At 42.5% G+C, this 15,263-nt stretch overlaps 1 protein-coding gene across 3 annotated transcripts in view; it reads right to left on the minus strand.

Moving 5' to 3' along the window:
- TULP3 (tubby like protein 3) overlaps positions 1–14,990 on the minus strand; it is a 36,669-nt gene extending 21,679 nt beyond the window's left edge. The window contains exons 1-2 of one of the 3 annotated variants that reach the window (XM_013997835.2): positions 14,848–14,932; positions 6,685–6,734 (exon numbers count right to left, since the gene is read on the minus strand). Coding sequence is in view for 2 of the 3 variants with exons in the window: in XM_003126566.4 (XP_003126614.1) it covers positions 14,848–14,888 (41 nt within the window). In the remaining variant the exon portion in view is untranslated. Of the gene's footprint in view, positions 1–6,684; positions 6,735–14,847 lie in introns of all 3 variants that reach the window. The other 2 variants (XM_003126566.4, XM_005664076.3) reach the window with 2 other exon arrangements.

A 15,263-nucleotide genomic window follows, 5' to 3' on the forward strand; every position in this document is an offset into this window, starting at 1 on the left:
TTGCTCAGTGGGTTAACGATCTGGCGTTGCCGTGAGCTGTGGTGTAGGTTGCAGACGCGGCTCGGATCCCGCGTTGCTGTGGCTCTGGCATAGGCTGGTGGCTATGGCTCTGATTGGACCCCTAGCCTGGGAACCTCCATATACCGCAGGAGCGGCCCAAGAAAGAACAAAAAGACAAAAGACAAAAAAAAAAAAAAAAACTTCATTTGGGTTGCAGGGAAATTAACCCTTTTCAAACATCAGCTACAACTCCATATATTCCAGGGAAACGTTCATACACACCACTGGTTTAACATATGAACTGAATAAATTAAAACTTCAACTTAAAAAATGGTCCATTCAGTCAGCTTCCTGATTTTTGATTTTTAATTTTTTACTGAAGTACAGTTGATTTACAATGATGTAATAATTTCTGCGGTACAACAGTGATTCAGTTATACATATATCCATTCTTTTTCAGATTCTTTTCTCATGTAGAGTTCCCTGTGCTATACAGCAGGTGCTTGTTAATTATTTATTTTATATATACTAGGTGTTTATTATAGTAGGAGTACGTTAATCACAAACTCTTAATTTATAAAAAATGGAATTTTTACATGAATGAAAATGAATGAATTTCACTTAACACAAATCCATGAGTTGACGGTAAAACATAAACAAAAGAGGGAACACACAAAACAATACTTGTACTATGCTTCCTTTTATTTATTTATTTATTTATTTATTGCTTTTTAGGGCTGTACCAGTGGCATATGGAAGTTCCCAGGCTAGGGGTCGAATCCAAGCTGTAGCTGCCAGCCTACACCACAGCCACAGCAATGCCGGATCGGAACCACACTAAGGACCTACACCACAGCCCACGACAAGGCCAGACCCTTAACCCACTGAGCAAGGCTAGGGATTGAACCTGCGTCCTCATGGATACTAGTCAGATTCATTTCCGATGCACCACAACGGGAACTCCTACGCTTCCTTTTATACAAAGTTCAAAAACATAAGAAAATTAGATTGCATACAGAATACAGACATAAGGCAAAATGATAATGAAGAGAAAGGAAATAACAATTTCAGAAGTCAGAGCAGACCCATACATCTAAGGCCAACTGATTTCTCCCAAGGGTATCAAGATCATTCAATGCAGAAAGTAGTCTCTTCCACAAGTGGTGCTGGGCAAGACATCCATATGCAAAAGAATGAAGATGGGCCTCCTTCTCACACCTGATGCTAAACGCAACTCAGAATGGATTAAAGACCAAAACGTAAGTGCTACAACTATAAAACTCTTAGAAGAAAAATTAGGAGTAAATCTTCATGGTACTGAATTTGGAAACTGATTCTTAGATGACACCAAGAGCTTGCAACACAAAAGACAGATAAATTGGACTTCATCAAAATTAAACTCGTGGGAGTTCCCGTTGTGTGCAGTGGAGACAAATCTGACTAATATGCATGAGGACAGAAGTTCAATCCCTGGCCTTGCTCAGAAGGTTAAGGATCCAGCTTTGCCAGCTTTGACCCCTAGCCTAGGAACCTCCATATGCCGAGGGTGCACACCTAAAAAAAAAACAAAAAACCCAACACAAAAAAAAAAATCCAATCAATAAAGATAATGGAATGATGGAAATAGAATCTCACCACTAGGAAATACCACAGTAACAACCACTGCAGGCAAGAACCATCAATGGACTCTACCACTGGCAGGTAAGAGCCTGATGAGAAAGAGTGTATTTGCATTGTCTCAAAGTATCTGCCCACAAGATAATTACTGATAAACAATGGAGAAAAGGTAACTTCGCAGTGGAGAAACTTGGGAGATGCCCCCTTAACTAAGTGATTAAGGTCAGCATCACCTGTAATAAGACACAACTTCATGTTCCTCCTGATAGGATGCACTGAGAAGGGCACAGCATCATGCCTGTGGGATTCTTGCCAAAAATGCATAAAGAGGAAAGAGCAGACAAACCCACAGTCAGGAGCAGTATACTCTTCAAAAGTACCAAAGTCAAGGGGAGTTCCCTGGTGGTCTAGTGGTTAGGATTGGGCCCTCTCACCACTGCTACTCTGGTGAGGGTTCGAGCCCTGGACCTAGAACTTCCACATGTGGCAAAAAAAAAAAAAAAAAAAAAAAAAAAACAAAACCACCAAAAAACCAAAACACCAAAACCAAGGTCAGGAAAGTCAAAAACAGATTAAGAAACTGCAGGTTGACTATGGAAAAAGCATGGAGGTATCCCAGAAAACTAAATATAGACCTACCATACTACCCAGCAATACTACTCCTGGGCATATTTCCAGACAAAGCTTTCAATGAAAAAGATACATGCACTCCTATGTTCACTGCAGCACTATTCACAATAGCCAAGACATGGAAACAATCTAAATGTCCACCAACAGATGAATGAATTAAGAAGATGTGGTACGTATACACAATGGAATATTACTCAGCCATAAAAAAGAACAAAATAATGCCATTGCATCAACATGGATGGAACTACAGACTCTCCTAAGTGAAGTAAGTCAGAAAGAGAAAGACAAATACCTTATGATACCACTTATATCTGGAATCTAATATATGACACAAATGAACCTACCTATGGAAAAGAAACAAGCTCATGGACTTGGAGAACAGACTTGTGGTTGCCAAGGGGGAGAGGGAGGGAGTGGGATGGACTGGGATTTTGGGGTTAGTAGATGCAAACCACTGCATTTGGAGTGAATAAGCAATGAGATCTGCTATATAGCACAGGGAACTATATCTAGTCACTTATGATGGAACATGATGGAAAATAATGTAAGAAAAAGAATGTATATAAATGTGTAACTTGGTCACTTTGCTATACAGTAGAAATTGACAGAGCATTGTAAATCAACTATAACAGAAAAAATAAAAATCTTAAAAAAAAAAGAAAAAGAAACTGTAGGTGGGAGAGGACTAAAGAGACCTTAAAACCACATACATTATAGGATCCTGTTTTGGATCCTAGACAAAAGGGACATTAGTGGGGAAATGGGCAAAATTCAAACCAGGCCTGTGGAGTAGTAAATAGTACCAAACCAGTATTAATTGGCTGGTTTTGGCAACTGTAGTATGGTTATATAAGATATTAACATTAAAGAAAGCTTGGAGTTCCTGTCACAGCTCAGCAGAAATCAATCTGACTAGCATCCACAAGGACACAGGTTTGAGCCCTGGCCTTGCTCAGTGGGTTAAGGATCAGGTGTTGCCCTGAGCTCTGGTGTAGGTCACAGACTCAGCTCAGATCCCATGTTGCTATGGCTGTGGCACAGGCCAGCAGCTACTGCCCCAAAGTGACCCCTAGCTTGGGAACTTCCATATGCTAAATGCAGCCCCTAAGAAGACAAAAAAAAAAAAAAAAACACACCTTAGGGAAAACTTGGTGAAGGACACACAGAAATTCTTAAATTTTTACAACTTTTCTATAAGTCTAATTAAAGAGATTTTTAAGTGAGATACTAAAAATAATGTTAATAAGCAATAAATCTAGGTGAAGGGCATAGGTTAATGACTGTACTTTTCTTGCAACTTTCTGGCATATATAAATTTTTTCAAAATAAGAAATTAGAGAAAAAAGAAAATAGACATTTTGCTAACTGTTTATTTCATAGTCATAGACAGTACACTTAAAAATCCACAAGCCCTTTATTCTAGCAACGAAATTACACACACACTATATCTAAGGAATGGAGATGATACGAAACATTAAAGAAATTTGCCCAAGATCAAATATCTGAGAAATTTTGAGCCCACTTTATTTTTTTTTTTGTCTTTTTAGGGCTGCACCCACAACGTATGTAAGTTCCCAGAATAGGGGTCGAATCAGAGCTGCAACTGCCAGCCACAGCCACAGCCACACCAAATTCAAGCCGCATCTGTGACCTATACCACAGCTCACAGCAATGCCTGATCCTTCAACCCACTGAGCAAGACCAGGAATCAAACCCACGTCCTCATGGATACTAGTCAGATTCACTACCACTGAGCCATGATGGGAATTGGCATTGTTGTGGCTGTGGTGTCTGGCTGCTACAGCTGAGATTCAACCCCTAGTCTGGGAACCTTCATATGCTGCAGTTGAGGCCCTAAAAAGAAAAAAAAAAATTCATTCAAACTAAAATGAATAAATTGCCTCCTGAGCCCCCTTTAAAACATTACTCATTTGATTATCATTTAGAGCTGTGCCTAACAGACCATGCTGCCAAGTAATTTGAAGGATTTAGTAATATTATCAATGACCTGCTAGATTCCCTAATTATTCTACACTTTTAACATTTCTGTCAAGTTCTCTCAGCTTGCAAAAAAAGAATAAATTTTTCTAGCTGCTGCCAATAACACAAAATTCTTGCTGCTACACAGTCGGGGAGTGCCTGCTGCTGCCTCCTACATGTGCCAGAAAATAAGGATGCTGTAATCAACACTGAGCTGCAATTTGGACGGCGAAGCAGGAGGCTAAACAGGCTGCTTCTGTGATTGGAGGGAGTAAAAGCCAACCGCACCAGGAACACAGCAGGATGAGACTTGTAAAAATGACGGCTGTGAGCTTTCCTAAAAGTAATCTGAGTAACACTTCCTTTACGACTAATATTGCTTCACAAATGACAAATGATACTTTTCAGTCTCAGAGATGAGATATAGTTAAGAAACGAAGAAGAAAAGCCTTACCCTACTTTATTAAATGAACACAATAATGACAATGTGGATTGATGAAGAGGGCAACTCAGGAGGCAATTTATTCATTTTAGTTAGAGTTTATAATTGTAAATCTTTAGGAATTTGCTGCATGAAGTTAAAATAAATGTAATTTATAAAAATTTGGTTCAGCCCAACCTATCAGATATAAATATACTATGTGCAACAAAGAATTATTGGAAAGATGCTATTATAGGAAGGACAAAGGAAAAGAGGTTTACTTCAAAACAACAACCATAAAAATAACGTCATCTTTTATTCTTCAATCTAGTCAGTTATTTGTGCTTAAGTGAGATTTAGTTTTAGGGAGAAAAACTGTAGGTCTGATTATGACTTTTCCTTAAATTCACATACTAAAAAAACAAAATCAATAAAAACCAACAAGCTGGACTTCAAAATAAAAAGCTTTTCTTCTGCAAAAGATATTTTACAAAAATTAAAAGGCAAACCGCAGACTGGGAGAAAATCTTTTCAAATACATATCCCAACAGACATATTTAAAATCCAAAGAACTCTTTCTTACCTGTTACTAAGAAGACAACTCAATTTAAAACTGGACAAAGGGGGAGTTCCTGTCATGGCTCAAGAGAAACGAATCTGACTAGCATCCATGAGAACATAAGTTTCACCCCTGGCCTCGCTCAATGGATTAAGGATCTGGCATTGCCGAGAGCTGTGGTGTAGGTCACAGAGGCAGCTCAGATCTGGCATTGTTGTGGCTGTGGTGTAGTCTGGCTGCTACAGCTGAGATTCAATCCCTAGTCTGGGAAACTTCATATGCTGCAGTTGAGGCCCTAAAAAGAAAAAATTTTTGGACAAAGGATGTCAACATTCATTCCACAAAAGAAGACATACAGGGGAGTTCTTGTTGTGGTTCAGCAGTTAAAGAACCCAACTAGCATCCATGAGGACCCGGGTTCGATCCCTGGCTTCGATCTGTGGGTTAAGGATCTGGCATTGCTGTGACCTGTGGTGTAGGTTGCAGACTCGGCTCAGATCCCATGTGGCTGTGGCTGTGGCTGTGGTGTAGTCCGGCGGCTACAGCTCTCATTGGACCCCTAGCCTAGGAACCTCCATGTGCCGCAAATGCGGCCCTAAAAAAGACCAAAAAAAAAAAAAAAAAAAGACCCCAACATACAAGTAGCCCATTAGTACGTGGAGAGACGTACAACGTGCTGTCATTAGGAAACAGGCACACAACCACATAGGTATTAGTGCACACCCACCAGAAAGAAGAACACTGAAGACAAGCCAGACCAGGCACTGATGAGGAGGTGGGGCTGCTCTCACTGCTGGTCAACTGGCAGCTGTAAGATGCACACCACCTTGGAAAACAATCTCTTTAAAATTTCAAGCATACACCTACCATTTGACCCAACCACTCTACTCCTACACACTCACTTTAGAAATGAAAGCATATGTCCACATCAAAAAAAAAAAACCTATAGGGAGTTCCCGTCCTGGCTCAGTGGTTAACAAATCCGACTAGGAACCATGAGGTTGTGGGTTCGATCCCTGGCCTTGCTCAGCGGGTTAAAGGATCCGGCATTGCCGTGAGCTGTGGCGTAGGTCACAGACGCAGCTCAGATCCCGCGTTGCTGTGGCTCTAGTGAAGTCTGGCAGCTACAGCTCCGATTCAACCCCTGGCCTGGGAACCTCCATGTGCCGTGGGAGCAGCCCAAGAAACGGCAAAAAGACAAAAAAAAAAAAAAAAAAAAAAAAAAAAGCTATAGATGAATGTTCATAGCAGCTTTATTTGTAATAGGCAAAAACTGAAAACAACCCAAATGTCCACCAGCAGGCGAATGGAGAAACAAATGTTATGTGGTATTTTACTGCCCAGCAACAAAAGGACAAAACTACTGATACACACAACGAAACTGAAGAGTGGCAATGTCAACCTGCCACGTAGGTACAAAAAAGAGAACACACTGCAGCACTACATTTGTATAAAATTCTAGAAGATACAAACTCACCAGTCGTGACAAGGAACCGCTCAGTAGGTGTCTGAGGGTGAGGAGAAGATCTGGATTAGAGAAGGAACAAGGGAGAAGGTATGTTCTTTATCTTGACCACAGTGAGTTTCAAACGTGTACACACACGTCACCAGTGCGTACAGTTTAAATGCAGTCTGATGTATGTCAATTGTACCTCAATATAGCTATTTTTAAAACCCGAGTACAGGGAGTTCCTGCTCATCGATAACAAACCTGACAAGTATCCATGAGGACACGGGTTCGATCCCTGGCCTTGCTCAGTGGGTTAAAGGATCCAGCGTTGCCATGAGCTGTGGTATAGGTCGCAGACATGCTCAGATCTAGCATTGCTATGGCTGTGGTGTAGGCCAGCAGCGAGAGTTGCGACTCGACCCCCAGCCTGGGAACCTCCACATGCTGCAGGTGAAGCCATAAAAAGACAAAAGACAAAAGAAAAAGAAAAAGAAAGAAACTTTTTTTCCAAACCAGACATTTTTGAGAGTAACAGGTTATTAGGAATTATATACTCATGATGATAAACATAATCAGTAATTACAAGAGTGGTCATAAATCAGAGCAACAAGGATGGCGGAACAGGGAAGCTTCCCACACCCACATTTTACTTCTGTGATTTCCCAGAACCAACCCTGAATCGGTACTGCCTTCCAATTTCTGCACATATAAATAGACTTTAAATTCTGATTTTGTACCTAATAATCTATTACTGGCACACTGATGTTAATGTGGGTTTGTGCAGGCAATATTTCCACCAAGGTGCCTCTAACAGCCAAAGAGAGTGATTTCATAGGAAGGGGGGGGGGCACAGCCCAAAGAGACCATCCACAGAATATTTCAGAACCTCAAGTTTTATCCTGAAAATTAATTTTGCAGTCTACATAATATTGTAACTGGCTCTATTTTAACAAAAACTGCACTGCTCTCTTGTAATAATATTCACAATATGAATAAAAACAACCTTCCAGGAAGACATATTTAACTTGTGACTTTGCACAGGGATCTTCAAACTGCAGTCTATAGCCCAAATGTGACCCACTATTTCTCTACTACTGATGAGCTAAGAATCATTTTTCACTTTCAGAAGGTTAAAAAAATCAGAATACTATTTAGTGATATGCAAAAGTTGTATCAAATTCAATTTCAATGTCTATAAATAAAGTCTTCTTGAAACAGCCACGTTCTCATTTACTGCTCATTCCTGTATGTATCACCTGTGGCTGCGTTAGCCCAAGAACAGCAAAGATGAGTAGCTGGCATAGAGACCACATAACCCACAAAGGAGAAAATATTTAGCATGTGGTTCTTTACAGAAGTGATCTGCTGACCCTTGGCACGGACCAAAAGAAAGAGTCAAAATCCCCATTTAGGAGTTCCCATCATGGCTCAGTGGAAACAAATCTGACTAGCATCCATGAGGACACAGATATGATCCCTGGCCTCACTCAGTGGGTTAAGGATCCAGTGTTGCTGTGGCTGTGATATGGGCTGGTGGCTATAGCTCCAACTCCCCCTCTTACCTGGGAACCTCCATATGCTGTGGGTGCGGCCCTAAAGACAAAAAAAAAATCCCCATTTAGAGAAGCATGGGCGTGTGGTTGGAGCGGTTTCTAACATAACTTAACCTCATCTATAAAACGAGGATAATGACACTTAATCCATAAATTGATCATTAAATCTTATCATTACCATGAGGATTATATGTGACTTAGCTCATAGTAAGCACTTAATAAATGCAACAATTGCTACCTACATCACAACTTTCTTTCTTTCTTTTTTTTTTTTTTTTTTTGCCTTTTCTAGGGCCATACCCTCAGCATATGGAGGTTCCCAGGCTAGGGGTCAAATCGGAGCTGTAGCTGCCAGCCTACGCCAGGGCCACAGCAACATAGGATCCGAGCCTTGTCTGCAACCTACACCACAGCTCATGGCAACGCCGGATCCTTAATCCACTGAGTGAGGCCAGGGATTGAACCACAATCTCATGGTTCCTAGTCAGATTCGTTAACCACTGAGCCACGACGGGAACTCCCATACATCACAACTTTTTTAATACTACAAATATATGACTTTGATCTTGTCTTCATTGAGAAGACTTTAATAATTCCATCATGATATTATCACATTTTTAATACTCCTTCATAGCCTTTCTAATGTTAGAAACTTAAACGAATTCTCTTTGTATTAAATCTTCAAAATTTTGAATTTTTACTGATAAGGAAACATTAACACATTGTCACATTGCCGGGTGGAATACAGTTCCATTTAGTAAATAACTACCGTGTGCCAGAAACTACATTAAACACTTTACACAACATCTCATCTAATCCTCACAATAAACCTACAATCCCTTTTCACAGAGGTATCAAACTCAGAGATGAAACTATGTGTTCAGGGTCTGACAGCTATCAGCGAAAGAGCTAGAATTCAATCACAAGTCTCACTTCAACCTATCTCAGCACAACTGTACCTCTGAGCACAAATACTCAAATGGTAGCAAAGCCTGGAATTTCATTATTACAATATTTCATTAAGTTTGCCAAGAATCTTTCCAGTCAAAATGCCAGTTCATTGATAGTTTTAGGTAGCAGAATTTCCAAGCCAGCGAACGGATTTTGAGGAAGCCCTTGGGAGCAGTTGATCACAGTATAAATAGTATTGCAAAAGGGTCATTGGATTTCATTGTGTCTGAATTGATTACGGTGTCAGGTGGTTGGGTCAATAGCTATTAATAAAGTAATCTTCTCTAAGTCAACTGACAAAGAGAGTCACCTCATCCAAATCCCAAATGTCAATATTGGAAGGCCGTATTTTCACATGCACTGAGACCCAAGAGCGCATCTGGCTGGAACAAAACATTGCTTCTGGGAAAAGGCACATAAAGTCCAAATTAGAAATGCCAGAAAAGACTCCTTAGAAATCTACCCTTCTGCATTGTTAACATTCTAGGCTCAGCTGTCTTCTACTTGAATGACTGCCACATTCTGGAACTAACTTAATTGAAGCTAGGGAATGAATATCCACTTCCCAAGAGGCCCATTTAGTAGAGATAATCAGAGAGAAGGGAGAATTGTTTGGGGAGAGAGAGACATTGAGAAAGGAAACTCTGCAACTGATTGGATGATTCATTTGACCCCAGAGGATACAGCAAGGAAACTGCTTTAGATGGAGCCCTGCCCATGCTGCATGTCCCACACAGCAAAAGCAAGCAGCACTCTCCTAAGCACGCCAAACAGAAAGGTTATTTAAAATGTAAGACTCACAGAGTTCCCTGGTGGCTTAGCAGGTTAAGGACCTGGCACTGTCACTGCTGTGGCTCAGGTTCGATCCCTGGCCCAGGACATCCACCTGCCAAGGGCACAGCCAAAAAAAAAAGTATGACTTAATCCAGAAATTAAAGAATCTGTTTATTCTTGAGATTAAAAAGGGCATTACTTAGAATCTAAGTCCATGCCACCTTTTGCTGGATTCTCCTTTCCTTAGGGGTTAGTTTCTCTCCAGGAATGCTACTTATTTCCCTTCTCTCTTGTGTAAAGCTGAAAGAGTATTCTTGGAGTTCCCATGTGGCTCAGCGGGTTAAGTACCCTGCATTGTCACTGCAGTGGCTCAGGTCATTGCTGTGGTGTGGGTTCAATCCCAGGCCTGGGAACTTCCACATTCTGCAGATGCGACCAAAAAAAAAAAACGAAAGAACAAAAAGAAAATACATTCTTTTGCCCAACAACACCAAATAAACATTTCCGCTCCCCTTCCTCTGTACTGATAAAATCAGTACGCATTTGTTACTTTGCCAAAATGTCTGATTTCTTCAGCAGCTTGCCCTAAACATATTTAGAATGTAATCCTATCAGGTGTTACCACTTATGTGCACAAACGGCACTCAGAATATCTACAAGAGATACACTGATAATAAGTGAGAAGAAGAAGAGAGGGGACCAGAAGTCAAAGGCCTGGTTTTACTTCTGATGACATCATCTACTTGTCATGTAAGCTTGACTGGATCACACACTTTCTAATCCTTAACTTCCCCACCTACAGAAGGAAGATAATGACTCTGGCCCCGCTTTCTTAATAGCAGGAGATGACCTGTGTGAAAGCTCTGTGAATGCTGTAAAGGATGCACAAATGTAAGCCATTATTACTGATCATTTTATCCTGACAGATGTTCCCCTTTTTAAAAACACAGCATACCAACTTCACTCAATCAAAACATCTCTACTTTGCCTCTGGCTTATGTGACATATCAAGTTGCCATAACAAAATTCTGCTATTTTTTTTAACAGGAAAACAAGTCACTCCTCTATTAAACTTGCTTCATTCTAAAACCTAAAAACAGGATTTTCTATTGTGGTGCAGTGGAAACGAATTTGACTAGGAAGCATGAGGTTGCAGGTTTAATCCCTGGCCTCGCTCAGTGGGTTAAGAACCAGCATTGCCATGAGCTGTGGTGTAGGTCACAGACGTGGCTTGGATCCTGTGTGGCTATGGCTGTGGCTGTAGCCGGCAGCTACAACTCTGATTCGACCCCTAGCCTAGGAACTTCCATATGCTGCGGGTGCGGCCGGAAAAGCAATAACTAAATAAATAAAACCTAAAAAACAAAGGCAAAGTATATAAATTTATTGAAGTTTCTTCCAGCAAAGCTAAAAAGCTTTTTCCTTTTCAGGAAGCTTGTCTGAAAAATAATTCTCATTTTCTTCTTCCCTTTTTTTTTTTTTTTTTTTTTTGCTTTTTAGGGCCACAACCTCGGCATATGGAGGTTCCCAGGCTAGAGGTTGAATTGGAGCTGTAGCAACACGGGATCCAAGCCTTGTCTGCGACTTACAACACAGTTGGCAGCAATGCCAAATCCTTAACCCTCTGAGCAGGTCCAGGGATTGAACCGTCCTCATGGATACTAGTCAGGTTCGTTAACCACTGAGCCACAACGGCAACTCCAAATCAACTATATTTTAATAAAAAATGTTTTAAAAACTTAATTTCTATACATTAGTTATTGTAGAAAAAAAATTAAAACTTGAAGCCACTGTGGTTTATATTCTAAAAATGTATCTTGTCCACGATGAAAGTAGTTATCAGAATTTAGACTATCTTATTCCACCCTAAAACTCAAAGTCATCACATTTTAAGAGTGGGAAAGGAAAATTAAGAGATTATTTAATATTACAAAATATCTTTGGACGACAACTCCCCCACGAAATCGACCAACGAATGAAGTGACACGGAAACAAGAAAAGACATACTCTTCTCTTTTGAAATTGGAGCCATATGCAATTTAAAAAGGTTATTTTATTCACTTCAGTATAAATCACTGATGGAATCCTAAAAAGCCCTAATACTTCCCAGGAGAAAACTGAAGCCAAAGAAGTAGCCGAGCGGCTCTGCATCGCACTGCTGGACAGTGACAAAGCTGAGACTGGAGCTGGGGAACCCACAGAAGCTTCCAGCATTTTCCCCTCAGCACAGTGCCACGTGGTAAGACAGCAAAGGCTAAAGTATTACTAAATTCCGTTCAGAACTGTTGTGTTCCAGAGGTCCTGCTGGCTCACTCTATGATGTGACGATCACCATTAGTGTTGTCACAGAAGATCTAAGGCAAGGGGTCAGAGACAGCCATCCTCATTGTCAAGATTCCTAACAAGTACTGAGTGAGCGAATAAAGACAGCACATCCATCAGAATGTCTCTTCTCAGGCTTCAGGAGACTCAAACTTTAACCAGGCCAAGAAAGTTCTGCAGTCCTTACCAACAGTAAGAATGTCTGATGAGGCAGCACAGATTCAGTAGTGCAAGGACCTTATTCCTAGTGAACTGACTCAGAGTAAATAAAGAAATCAGACTACAGGAAATTTTAGTTGAAAGACACCTTAACAAATCCACTGGGGAATTACTTGTGAACAGGGAATAATCAAGGCCCCTTCTAGTCCTCCAATCTTCAGACAAGGAGAAGCAAGGCAGCTTCAACTCCTCCTCTGAGTAATTCAAGCACACTTTTCCTCCTGGCAAGAAGAAATGTTAACATTTTCTTTCCGTGGGCACAAACGCAGGGAAAACAGCAGTTTCTGTGGGAAACCCTAAGAGAAGCCAGAAACGAAAACTATTCCCAAAAATGTCTGAGTCTGCTTGGAAAGGAAATTTATTATGGGGATTATTCTTTCCTTCCGGGGTCTCTATATAGTTTTCTTTGTATTTGAAGAAATACATGAATGTTAGACATCACAAGGCTTTTACTACAGCTTTTGATATGTGACAAACATACTGTAGTCTTGCATTAGTTAATCTAAGTATTTTTAAGCATTGGGTAAATCTGTTTGCCCACAATTAGTTCATCTGATGAAACATTTGAAAAAGAACAGGACGGAGTTCCCGTCGTGGCGCATTGGTTAACGAATCCGACTGGGAGCCATGAGGTTGCGGGTTCGATCCCTGGCCTCGCTCAGTGGGTTAAGGATCCGGCGTTGGCGTGAGCTGTGGTGTAGGTTGCAGACGCGGCTGGGATCCCGCGTTGCTGTGGCTCTGGTGTAGGCTGGTGGCTACAGCTCCGATTAGACCCCTAGCCTGGGAATCTCCATATGCCGTGGGTGCGGCCCTAGAAAAGGCAAAAAGACAAAAAGACAAAAAAAAAAGAAAGAAAAAGAACAGGAGAGACATTGTACAACTATAAATGTAATAAATTCATTGGGTAATTAAGAAAAAAAAAAGAACAGGAGAGAGAATAACAAGCATGGTCAACACATAACCTCCAGCTATCACTACTGTTTGTATTTCTAAAGAAAAATCATGGTATTCAGCTAAACCACAGATTAGGACTTTCTTAGCCAACTGTGGGTCACAAGGTCACGTTACACAGAGACTCAGCACATCTTCAATCCTCTACCAGGAACAAAAGGCCAGACAGGCTCAAGTTGCAGCACTAGCCAACCACTGTCATCTCCAGGGCAATCTACAATTTAAATGCCCACTTCCGCCAAGGGCCAGAGAGTTGCCAGTACATTTCATCTCCAATTTCCACTAAATATTTCAGATACAGGAAAAAATGTTTGGAGTTTGCTTGTTAATGATTTTTCTACCGTGTTGACAATACATCTGCCTCTTGGGAAAACTCATCAAAGAAGAAACAAAAAGTCACAGGAAACTTGAAAGTCTGATGTTATCCTTCACACTGAAAGGTATTAATACCAAAAACTCTATTAATGTGTTACATTAAAAACATCATCAACACACAACCTGATGCCAAAAAAAACAAGAGACATTCATCCCACTCCCTCTCGGCAACAAGTGAGTTAACCAGTGACATGCGGTAACTCACACATTCTCCTCTGAGGTCAATTTTAAAATTAAAGAGCTGGTTTGGGAAGAAAAAGAACAAACTTTATAATTATCCCCTGAAACTTCCGGACCAATAAATTAAAAACCATTTTGCCTCCTGGGGGCAATTTCAAAGTCAATTCCATTTTTCTTTCCAAAAATCATGAGTCATATCAAACATATGGTAGCCGTGGAATTTGCAGCCTTAAATTCATTCTCTAAGATTTACTGAAGGCCCACAACTGAGTGAGCACCGTCTAAATTCAACGACGGCACTCAATTCTAACTTGATTTCCCCCAGCACTTCCAGATTTAGAGATTCTTCTTCTCCCAACCTGATAAAAAACCAGCAAACAGAGGAGCTCTCACCTAAGTAAAACCCGATAAAAGAGAAAGATGAGTGTCGTCCACCCACTGCCTCCAGGGCAGCAAGCTTTCGAGCGGTTCACCGCTGGTGACACGACTTCGGGCTGCCCCGGGCAGACGGCGGGCGCGGTCTGCGCGGGGCACAGGACCAGGACCAGGCCCAGGCGGAGCCGCGCTTTCACCCCCGCCGAACCTGACGGCCCGGCCCGCGCTGACCGCTCGGAGTTGGGCCCGGCGGAGGGGCGTCGCCGCCACCGCAGCGCGCTCCGCTGGACCCTGGAACCATCCCGCACCCCGGGCCCGGGCGGAGCAACCCTGACTGACACGTTCTGACGAAGCCGGACCGACCCCGCTGGTCCCCGCGCTGCTGGACACGAGCCCTCCCCACGCCCCCGGCCCAGCTTCCCGAACTCCGACTCCCAGCCCGGACCCCATCAGCCCCCTTCGGCTTCTGCCCGTCGCCACCGCTGCCGACCTGTCCCCACGGGGTCCGGGGCGGCGGCACGACGCCTCCATCCCGCCGCCGGGAGAGCTGCGACCGGGTCCACACCCGCGACGCGGCCGCAGCGGGGGCCACCCGGGTCCAGGGACCCCGCCCCGCAACCGCACACAGCACTGTCGCCGCCGCCCATTGGCCACCACGCGCCCGCCGCTCCCCTCCCATTGGTCCGAGAGCCCGCCACTCCCCACGGAGGGTTGCTAGGGGCGGCCGCGCCGCGGGAGGGTTGCTATGGGCGGGTTGCTACGCGCCACTCTGTCGGAGGAGCCGCCCATCCCCCCACTAATCGCGGCGCGCCCAGGCAGCCAGCACCCCGAGACCACCCAGAGCGCTTCCTGAGGGCAGCCTTTTCCAGATCCCGAGGCCTTCTCGGAATCACGCTTGCCCTCCCC

The sequence above is a fragment of the Sus scrofa genome, chromosome 5, assembly GCF_000003025.6.
Source record: "Sus scrofa isolate TJ Tabasco breed Duroc chromosome 5, Sscrofa11.1, whole genome shotgun sequence".
Taxonomy (NCBI): Eukaryota; Metazoa; Chordata; class Mammalia; order Artiodactyla; family Suidae; genus Sus; species Sus scrofa.